This window comes from Diorhabda carinulata, chromosome 11, assembly GCF_026250575.1.
Source record: "Diorhabda carinulata isolate Delta chromosome 11, icDioCari1.1, whole genome shotgun sequence".
Taxonomy (NCBI): domain Eukaryota; kingdom Metazoa; phylum Arthropoda; class Insecta; order Coleoptera; family Chrysomelidae; genus Diorhabda; species Diorhabda carinulata.
In genome coordinates this window covers 4,583,905-4,595,042 of record NC_079470.1, presented here as the reverse complement: position 1 = coordinate 4,595,042, position 11,138 = coordinate 4,583,905, and the positions used below count along the sequence as shown (strand labels likewise).

General features: G+C 29.9%; 3 protein-coding genes across 5 annotated transcripts; 1 reads left to right on the top strand and 2 right to left on the bottom strand.

The window, feature by feature from the left end:
* Nucleotides 1-723: 723 nt before the first annotated feature.
* On the bottom strand, nt 724-2,503 carry LOC130899296 (zinc finger protein 254-like). The gene is made up of 2 exons (XM_057809130.1): nt 2,117-2,503; nt 724-2,055 (listed from the first exon to the last, which is right to left on the bottom strand). Exons 1-2 carry the CDS (start codon nt 2,252-2,254, stop codon nt 814-816), a joined length of 1,380 nt encoding a protein of 459 aa, XP_057665113.1. The 5' UTR covers nt 2,255-2,503; the 3' UTR covers nt 724-813.
* A 1,221-nt stretch (nt 2,504-3,724) lies between these two features.
* LOC130899297 (gastrula zinc finger protein XlCGF26.1-like) lies at nt 3,725-6,804 on the bottom strand. 3 transcript variants are annotated; one of them, XR_009060011.1, is made up of 3 exons: nt 6,552-6,804; nt 5,288-6,491; nt 3,725-3,943 (listed from the first exon to the last, which is right to left on the bottom strand). XR_009060011.1 is itself a non-coding variant. In XM_057809131.1 (2 exons), exons 1-2 carry the CDS (start codon nt 6,690-6,692, stop codon nt 5,358-5,360), a joined length of 1,275 nt encoding a protein of 424 aa, XP_057665114.1. In that variant the 5' UTR covers nt 6,693-6,798; the 3' UTR covers nt 3,725-5,357. The 3 variants fall into 3 exon arrangements, 1 of the variants encoding a protein (XP_057665114.1); XR_009060010.1 differs by having other exon boundaries at nt 3,725-3,984; nt 6,552-6,798; XM_057809131.1 differs by having other exon boundaries at nt 3,725-6,491; nt 6,552-6,798.
* Nucleotides 6,805-7,931: 1,127 nt separating this feature from the next.
* Nucleotides 7,932-9,778, top strand: LOC130899295 (malectin). Its single transcript, XM_057809129.1, has 2 exons — nt 7,932-8,524; nt 9,392-9,778. The coding sequence occupies exons 1-2, from the start codon at nt 8,050-8,052 to the stop codon at nt 9,724-9,726; spliced, it is 810 nt and encodes a 269-aa protein (XP_057665112.1). The 5' UTR covers nt 7,932-8,049; the 3' UTR covers nt 9,727-9,778.
* Nucleotides 9,779-11,138: the final 1,360 nt, after the last annotated feature.

The window sequence follows — 11,138 nt, the reverse complement described above, 5'->3', positions numbered from 1 at the left end:
ATAATACAGTGTGAGCCAAAATTCCCTATATTTATGCTTTGATCTTGTAACTGCTTACCACCGTTTTAAAGTTTAATAAAAATAGCAGGAAATCTGCTAACGTGCAAAAATTTTAGATAGCCCAACAGAATATATTATGAAAAGTTTTTAAACCTACCCTGGAATAAATGGTATATAAGTGTAACTTAGACTTAAGGACAATGTAAAAAATTTTTAGCTGGTACAACAGAGAATACTAAGAAATATTTTTTTATGCGTACCCTGCATCAACAATATGGCCGACGCTCAGTTGTTGTATCTGACCGCTAGATAGAGCTCGCGTCACAGGGAAGACTACGTCAGGAAACTGGCATAACTAAATGTAAGATTTGTAGTAAAAGTTTATTAAGACTTTGAGCTCATTTTACCATATTTTAAACTTGTTTGTTATTAAATGACAATATAAATAAAATATACGTAAATATTGGTAATTAGAAACCTCTTGTTTTATTTATTATTACCGCACTCTTTCAAAATAATAAGAAAAATTTTATGGCAACTTCCAGGAGTTTTATTCAACATAATTGTAGGTAAAAATTGTCACTTTGGTGCGTTACGTCGTGGGGCAAGGGGTTAAAAAATCTTCAAAAATTGCATTATGTAATACTTGACTGACCTCTAATTTATGTGTAAGTATCTATGAAACACCCGATTTTCTCACAAAATTAGAAAAATTAATGGAAATACAAGTGTATAACTTTAATCCAGTAAGAATTTTTTTAATAATTAGTAACATGTAGTAAAAAATACTTATTAAATTAACAAATACAGTCGTTATACATCAAATATACCATGTTTTTTCATCATATGAGTCCTTAATCCCTTCTTCATAACGTACATTTTATTTTCACATATTGTGCAATGATAATATTTCGCTTGCCCTAAATGTTTATCTGAAATATGCCGAGTTAACGTTGTTTTATTCAAATAGGCAGCCCCACATTTACTACAAACAAAACTTTTTTCCCTGTTGAATGTATGTTTCCTCACAAAATGTTTATCTCGGGACGATTTCAAATTGAAACGTAAATTACAACTAGGACAAGGGAAATTTTTAATGTCGCTATGTTTAAGGAGAGTATGAGTGTGAAGGGTTGCTCTCGCTCTAAAACTGTCACCACAGACTTCACAAATGAACCCTCTAACGTCTTCGTGAGTCTTTTTATGTACACTTAAAGTGTGTCGGTGTTTAAATGCTTTTCCACACACTTTACAACCATAACGCCTTTCTTCTGAATGCATAAGTTGATGATCTTGTAGATAACTCTTCTTTAAGAATGCTGCTCCGCATTTATCACATATATGAGTTTTATGAATTTCTTCGTGTACTTTAACTTCTTCCTTAGTTTCGAATTTAGTTGAACATATTCTACAAACCAACTTGTTTCTTTTCAGCAACTGTCTGGGAGAAACATATTCAATAGGGTTGGAATAACCCGTTGGGATTGTCAACTGAATTGCCTCAGAGTATTTCTGAAAATCGTCTTCATCTAATATAACATTATGCCTGTATTGCTTATGGTGGCGAAAACCCATTTTATATAGAAAAGAATCACCACATTCACATATGTATTTGACAGCATTTACATATCTGAATTCACCGTTAGCTGAAAGTTTCTCAAGGGTATTTTTTACCTCAGAAATCTGATTATTCGACTTATCCTTAGGATCGGAATGATTCACATCTTCTTTTGGACAAAATTCACTAAGTTCACTGATATAATCACATTTATAATCGTATTCACCATTCACATTGTTTAATTGCATGAAATTTTGTTGTATTTTATTGCCAGTTTCATAATTAAAGTCTTTATGATCCTCCTCAGCTTCATCACATTCTGTTTCTTCTAAAATTATTTCCTCTGTGAAGACATCTTCAAGCAATTCTTGTTTACATAACTGGTTTTTGAGATAGACTTCGGTATCTTGAAATATTGATATCAAGTTATTGAAATTAATTATAGTTGATCTACAGGATATACAAATGTTTTTTGGCAAACGATCATCCTCTTCGACCTGTAAAGAAAAAGTACAAGAAACATTTATTCTAAACAAATCTATTAAAAATCATATTTACATCAAATGAAGTTATATTCCTGAAAACTTTTGCTAAACTCAAATCTTCGTAGTAGACATTGAAGAAAGAGTCCATTTCACAATCCATTTGAAGACAGATTCTACATTTGCCCAAATCAATTATATTTTCTGCAGACATTATGAAATATAAAAATTTTTATAATAAAAAAATAAACATATCAAAATATATATCCAACAGCTATGAAACTCTCGTACAGATGTTCCACTATCTCGACATATATCTAATAGATTCTTTTTATGGAAATTTTATTTATTTCCTGGATTATTTATCAAATAAAAAACAAAATTCATAAAACGGGTATTTTTGTAAATGAAATTTGAGGTTGTGTTATTGACTTGAAAGAAACTTTTGTCAAATTTAGATCGTAGTTCCATCTACTAGCAGAAAACAATACTTTTTATCATTGTAGTTAAATAGTTTTTCAACTGTTTACACGTTAGTCTAGTTAAATTGAATTTGTAACCTCGTATAATTTGTAAACGTCCTAGAATTCAATTTATTTATTGAATACAAGATATTTTCGGTAACTTTGGTTGGATACTCAATCATGATCTGAATGTTCCGAAAGTAACCAGGATCACGTTCGGAAACTGATTGATGTAATCAGGTATGTTCGGTGGTCATAACCATATAATAGATTCCTTTTTATTTTAATATATATTATATTAGGAAGGTTAGATCTATTAAGACTGACGTCAACCAATGGGGATTTTCGATTTGTTCCTTAAAAGTGAGACTTTAATTTTTCTATTCTTGTGAAAGTATCGAAAAGCATTATCGATTATTTTATTAAAAACGGGGGGTGGAGACGCCGAGCATTGAACCGTGACGACTGGAGGAATTAACATCAATGACTGTTTGCAATCATTTAGTTTTGTGTACTTTCTTGCTTATTTGGATGACAAAATCTGGCAACGTGATGTCCTCAACTTCACTTTCAATCTGAATTCAAAGCGTTCTTTGTAGCAAAACTAGCGCTAGTGTCGCTGTTCTAAGTAGCAGTGCAAGAGAACTAGTTCACCCATTTCATTGTACTGCTTGCACTGGGTCTGGAGTCAGTTCAACCAGTGCAATAAGTGTAATCTGGAAACGGTTTCGTCATCGGACGAATGTGAAATATCAAAAATAGTACTAAACCGTTTTCCAATATTGTTAATACTACAAGGCCTGAATCACATCGTTGTTTGTATTCGATGGAACTAATTCCATACACTCAAGAGCTGGCCTGTACTGGTCCAGTTCAGTAGTTACCAATAACAAACCTTGTGTTTTGATGTAATGATTAAAAATGGCCGCCGTGAGGTGAGCAAATGAGAGGTACGAAATTTCCTCTAGGTTTTTTTTTCGACTATGCAGCAAATAAACAAAAAAGAAAAGTTGAAAATCAATCATATTATTGTTTATTTTTTGACTTTAAGTTCCTTTCGAGACAAAATTAGTTTCAATAAACAATAAAAAATTGAAGGTTTTTGAAACTCTCTATTTTTATATCAAAGACATCTGAACTCAAGACGACAAAATGTTTGACTTCGTGCGTGTTTCTAGAATTTACTCCAGAATTCGAATTGGTTATATTAATAATTAATATGGTCATTATTGCTTTTATTTAAAAAAAAATAATCTATACAATTTTTTTGCTTGGATTTTCATTAATCACAAAATTATATAAACAATCTTTTATTTAATAATAAATCACAATATTTCAATTCGTATATTTATTGCTTTTAGGTCTAATTGAATGAATGTGTTTCATAGAAATATCTTTTTAGCATATCATCAAAGCTCCAGTCAGTCTCTTTAGAAACACTACAACAAATAATAATTTCCAAATCAGTTCTTTTTAGTCCCTAAAAATAATTGATTATAAATATAGTATCAAAATAGAGACCACAACTTTTGCTTTACATTTAACACTAAGTTGTACAAGGATAATAATTAATCATCTACTGTAGTTTTTTATCGAAAACAATCCAAAAATATCTCTAATATAATCAATTTTATATATAGGTGATGCTCACGACTACACTGACTGCTACCAATGGTGTTGATTCAAATCCATATGTTGCCTCACCCTGAATTAGATTCAACAATCATTAATTGAACTTGTTTCAATTATTTTGTAGTTTGTGATGGAGCTCAAATTAAAAAAAATTGGTTTGCAATAATTTATTATTTTCTACTTAATTGCTTATTTGGTAGTATTTTTTGGCTCACAAAAATAATTAGAAAGTTTGACGGAAAAGAAAATTTTGGGTGGAACTATTATTCAGCAACCATTAAACTATTCTGAAAGAAGATATAACCTGTTACTAAACACTGAAGGTTCAAAAATGTTCCGAAACTTCGCGAAAATCTTATATAAATCAAGGATTTATAGTAGAATTAGTTTCAATTGTTAAATAACGAATATATAAGGAATTGAAGCTTTTGCCATTTTTGCCACGAGATGGCAGTACCTCTTAGGTCAGGGGAGTGCTAGTGAATGAGCTCCTACAAATAAGGTTTGGTTAGGTTAGAAACCACAACCCAAACCCTACAAAAGAAAAGCTTCCCTATATCGGAAATGAGCCAACTCCTTCATGAAATTAATCTTACTTTCCAAAAAGAAACAACCCAATGATGGTGGTAGCAGTAGTTGTTCTCATTAAATATTAATTATTTTATTTTGAATGACTTCTATGTCTTAAATGTAATGGGACAATTTGTATACTATGAAAATTCACTATATTTTTATAATTTCATTTCGGGCCTTTGTCCAAGCTTGTTTCATTAATTATTTTTATTTTGAATGACTTCTATTTCTCAAATGTAATGGAACAACCTGTATAATATGAAATATCCACTAAATTTTTATAATTTCATACATTATTATACATTTCGGGAATTTGTCCAAACATTGTTTCATTAATTATTAATTATGTTTGTTTTGGAGGACTTCTATGTCTCAAACATAATGAGGCATACTATATAATATGAAAAATCCACTATATTTTTATAATTTCATATAAACATACATTTAAGGACTTTGTCCAAGCTTGTTTCATTAATTATTAATTATTTTTGTTTTGGAGTACTTCTATGTCTCAAACGTAATGGGACAACCTGTATAACAAAAATATACTATTTTTTTATAAATATCTTGTTACTTACCTTGAGTTCAAGGTGAAACAAATTCCTGTACCAAGAGTATGTTGATTTCATTTTTTATTGAGAATTTCTTTCATTCATACACAATCCCATGTTTCTTCAACATGTGTGCTTTTAAACCTTTTTTCATCACGTACATTTTATTTTCGCATATAGTACAAGGAAAATATTTTGCCATGCCTAAATGTTTTTCAGTTATATGACGAGTGAGCGTATTCTTGTTCAAATACGCAGCCCCACATTTATTACAAACAAAACTTTTTTTCCTATCTGGGGTGTGCTTTCTAGCAAAGTGTTTATTCAAAGTGGATTTTAAATTGAAGGTTAAGTTACAATCGGAACAAGAGTAATTTCGTATGTTGCTATGTTTGATTCTAATGTGAGTCCTCATTGTACCTCTAGTTTTAAAACATGTTCCACAAGTTTCACATACGAAATTCCTAGTAAATTCGTGCGATCTTTTATGGACACTATAAGTATATCTATGTTTGAATGTTTTTTGACAAATTTTACATTCATAGTGCCTTTCTTCGGAATGTATTCTTAGATGATCGACGAGATAATTTTTCTTTAAGAAAGCTGCACCACAATGATCACATATGAATGTTTTATGAATTACTTCGTGTGATTTTACTTCATCTTTAGTTAAAAATGACTTGTCACAAATTCGACATCGCAAGTTCTTAGTTCTTATTGTCACTTTAGAAGAAACAAATTCTACATTATTTGGAAATCCATTAGGTATTTTTAGTGTAATTTTTTCGGAGTACTGTTCAAAATCGCTATCTTCTAATAAAATACTATGCTTATACTGCATATGCTGACGGAACCCACTTTTATATAAAAAGCAATCTCCACATTGACAAGTATATTTAAACGAATCCATATTGTTATATTCTTGATTTCCCCTGTTTTCCGCTACAGGTGGTTTATTTTCACGATTCATCACTGAAGAGTTAAAATCTTCATCCCCACAGATATCTGTTTCATTACTATGATCATTATCATCAAAATAATCAACATTTTGTGCAAATTCAATATCACGAAAACTATGTAACTCATTTTCATATTCCACTTTCTTTTCGCATATATGTTTCTTAAGAAACATTTCTGTCTTTTGAAAAAATATCAACATATTTTTGAAATTCACAATATTTGTTTTGCATGATGTACATATAGTTTTTGGAAAGCAATCATTTTTTTGAATCTAAAATCAATTGATGACACTAAAACTACGAATATATTCATAAATAAAACCATTACATACCTGTATTGAGGTAATATTTACAAATACTGTAGCTAAACTCATGTCTTCTAAACATGAGTCGAAAAAGGGATGCATTTGTTGGTTTTCATCACCGTGAAAACATATTCTACATTTATTTATTAAACAGTTTGTTACAGACATAATCGTAAGCAAAATTAATTTTTATTACAAAATAAAATACACTTAAAAAAATGTTTCCAATCTCTGACAATACTCTAGAATCTAACGAATCGGCAACATTGTTTGTTTTAGAGAAAGATGACATTTGGATCATCGTAACTGTCAATCACTGAAGCAGCTAGTTCCGATACTCACTCACATCATTGAAATTTAGTACAGGGGATTAAAAGATCACATTGATCAAATTTATTAGCTTTATACTTGATTGTTTTACCAGAAAGAGCTGAAGAGGAAACGTGTCTACTATTATCTATATTCACGTATCGCTATACTTTTGATATTGTACCACCTTCTACAATTATAGAAACGATCCTACAGAACATACTTTCTTAGGGTATGTTCTGTGAAAGATTCTATCATATGATTACGATCCGATTAACTCGATCAGTTCCCGAACAGCAATGAATGTGATCTCGGGATCCCGGTTAGTTTCTCAGCATTCAGATCATGATCGAATTAACCTGATCATAGTTATTTTGTATTGTCTTCTTTTGTTACTGTCATACTGATAATGTGAAATAGTTTCATCTGTTATACTAAATTTTCCACTTTCCAAATGCTGACATCTTTGTTAATGATAAATTAAGTTTACAAATGTATTCAAGTTTTTTCTAAAAGAGCATAGGAATACGACATAATCTTAAATATTAAATCAGTACATCAGCACAATTGTCAGTAGTAATGACGTCATGAATTCATTCTACTGTCAATTATCTCGAAATATATTTGCCAGCGCGATGAAGTCATATTTAAAAAAACTTTTTGTTTGTTCACAATATTTATATTCTCAATATTGAAATATATCTAAATAAACAATTTGATTTTCAGTTTTAGAAATATAAACAATAAAGATGAAATTCTAACAAATCTACAATTATTGTGGTATTATATAATCATTACATATATAAAACTTCTGTTTGGTCTCTAATTTACATTTTTTTGTTGCTCAATTATCTTGATTCGCACTTAAAAGCATATAATCTTGACGTTAAGATTATTTACTTTTAAACGAAATTTTAATTGAAAGAGTTCTAAAATCTAGAAAATGTCTTAATATAACTATATAAAAAGGTTTGAGAAATAAGAAATTAAAGTTTTATTTTGATAGCTCATACATTAATGATGTCATTATAATTAACCGAAGAATTGATGTATATTTCGAAATTTAGACTTAAATCAATCCGACAGTTGACATATTTAGAAGCTAATAAACGTAATATATGTTGAATTTAACCTCCATAGCTGTGTATATTATGGAATTATATTAAATGAACCGGTGATAAACAGTTACTCCAGAAATTTTTCTTGTAATTTAAAAATGAACAAAAATTTTATCTGTAGATTAATATATATAGCATTAAGTTTAGTTAATAGTATTTTAGAAATCGAATGTAGTAATGGTCAGTTAATTTATGCCATAAATTGCGGTGGCGAAGCTCACACAGATTCATTTGGAATTCGATATGAACGAGATCCTTTACACGGGCGTATTGGTATCGCCTCAGATTATGGCAAACGACTTTTAATTGGCAGAGTTCCACCTAACGACTACATATTATATCAGACTGAAAGGTATCACACAAATACCTTTGGATACGACATTCCAGTAAATTCAGACGGAGATTATGTATTGGTATTAAAATTTTGCGAAGTGTACTTCAATGCACCCGACCAGAAAGTATTTGATGTAGTATTAAATGGTGATCATACAATTGTAGCTGATTTAGATATTTTTGAAAAAGTTGGGAGAGGAGTTGCCCACGATGAATATATACCGTTCAAAATAACAAAAGGTAACTTAACTATTCATATAATAAAAGGGTAAATGTTTGGAAGGGGGGTTCATCATATTTTTGGTGGAAAAAAATCGAAAAATTATTATTTTCAATAATTTTTTTTCTGTGTATTTAAGATAAAAATAAGACTTATTTGTTTCAAGTTTATTTTATACAAAAGTTAAGGTCTTTTATTTATCGATTGAGGCAGTAGGAAAACTCTGCCAGGCAGCTAGTTAAAAATATGGTATCCAAACTCAAAATGTAAAGGTCATTAGATTTTTACAATAATGGTAAAAACCAAAATATTTAACCAAGCTAATACTGAAAATGGTTGTTTGGTTGTTTCTAAGTAAATTAGGAATTCTATTTGGAATAAAATGGGTATAATTGACACCTATACCTGTTTCACACCAATTATTTCTACTCCCCAAAAGATAGCACTCAAATATTTCAATTGTATCTGTTTTACCCCATATTTATGAATTCCTTTTATTTTAAGGACCTCAATTGTTCGTTTTTGTATGTATTCTTTGAAACTACTACTAACTACATTCTAAGAAAAAAAATTAAGTACAGTTTTTGAAGATAAGTCACAAAAGTGTTGAAATTTTGGTTTTCAAACCCCATTCTCATCTTAAATTCACTAAAGAAATGAACAAAATGGAAAATTTTTAGAATTCTTATGACCAAAACTAGGGTAGAACCCCAAAATCTATAACAGATCTGGTGGAAATTTTGTTGATATCATTTGTTTTGTTTTTTCAAATAAAAGACTTTCTAATCCTGCTGTTTCACAAAAGAAATAACTGGATGTGTTAGAACATGAAATTTAAATAATTTTTCTTGATTAAGCACATGAATAGCATATTATATACTTTTTAGGACGGCTTTATGTTAATGGGGAAGAATCGGAAATTCGAGGAGGTCGTATTCGTGTAGAATTTATTAAAGGTTATAAAGATAATCCAAAAGTAAATGCCATGTATGTTATAAAAGGTAAATATGAAGATGTTTCCAAATTACCTCCGATTCCTGTTGAACCGAGTCCTCCTGTGGAGGAATTGAAAGAAGAAAGTGAAACTATTCCAAAATCTAGAAGACCTAGTGGACCTAAACAACCTGATCCTTACACTGCAGATGATTCTTCACTCATGTTACCTATTTTCATTGCAATAGGAGCCTTTATACCTTTGTTATTTTGTTTATGTAAATTGTGATGCCACTGAATATTTAATTTTTATTATTTAATAGAGAAATATTTATTGTTAATATTTGATCTAGAAGTGACATTAACTTTTTATTATATATATATATATATATATATATATATATATATATATATATATATATATATATATATATATATATATATATATATATTTTTCTTGAATTTTCACGAATTGTGTAATTCAAAATGAATGGATTGAAAAGTAAACATTCCTTGTTAGTATCGACACGTTTTTTTAATAATATTATCTTCCAAGGTTCTGTTCCTAATGACATTAGGAAGTTTTAAAAAAAAAGCAACAACTAGTATTAACTATGTCAATGCAATGCCTAATGAAACTTTCCTGAAGTGCTTCGCTCCAATTTAGTTGGTCTAAATAAATTTAAAATAGGCCCCAACACATTTTAATCGATTCCAAGAAATAATTATTGATAAAATAATACCAGCATTGAAAAGGTTGAAGAATAATAAACTAAAAGGAGAGGATTTGAAAGGAAAAAATTAGCAACAAGACAATATCTTTGAAAATAAAAGAATGTAAAACTTGAAATATAAATTAATTTAAGATATGGAATATGGATAAAAAGGACTTCAACCAATTTAAAGTGACGACAGGACAAAACCGGGAGTATATATTTGATAAATTCTAGGAGTTTGAATACCTGGGGGTTGTAATGTATTTTCGAGCTAACAAATGATAGTTGACCATATTCTTTCTATTAAAACTACTTTGTTACTTAACAACAAACCGTCTTATCGTGTTGGTTGATTAACATGCACAAGTTGAAAAACTAAAATCACTACTTGGGAAGAAACTATTTATTAATTCAACTTCACAGTCACAATAGAAGTAAGTAATTTGATACGTTAATGGAACTTCAAGTGTCTAAGGGACACTTGGAATATCTTAACTGTGGCGTTGGTTCCCATTAGAAGCGGTCAGTGTACGACTTGGTTTAAGTAATAAATTTTAACGAATACAATAATAACTAGAAATATAACAAAAAAATTAGGTAATGCAAGACGATGCGTTAATGGGAGTTAAAATAAGGGACATTTTGTATCACTTAACTATATGATTAAAAGATCCTAATGGTTCCCAACAGGAGTGGTGAGATAATTCAGACACAAGAGGTTGTATCTCTGCCTGGGTTACAGGAAAAAGGAAGAGGTCCAACCAAGGAAATCACAAAAGATGGGTGAGAGTTAACAGAACGTTTGGAGCACTAAGAAAACTATCAATATCAAAAAATGTTTCAAGAGCAGCATTGACAAGACATTTATACTCCCAGTGATGCTGTATGGCAATAAGTGATGGATCATGAACAAAAAGGAAGATGGGATATGTGGTCAGATTAAAAAGAATCGAAGATAGTTGGTTGAAAAGATCCTTGTTAAGGG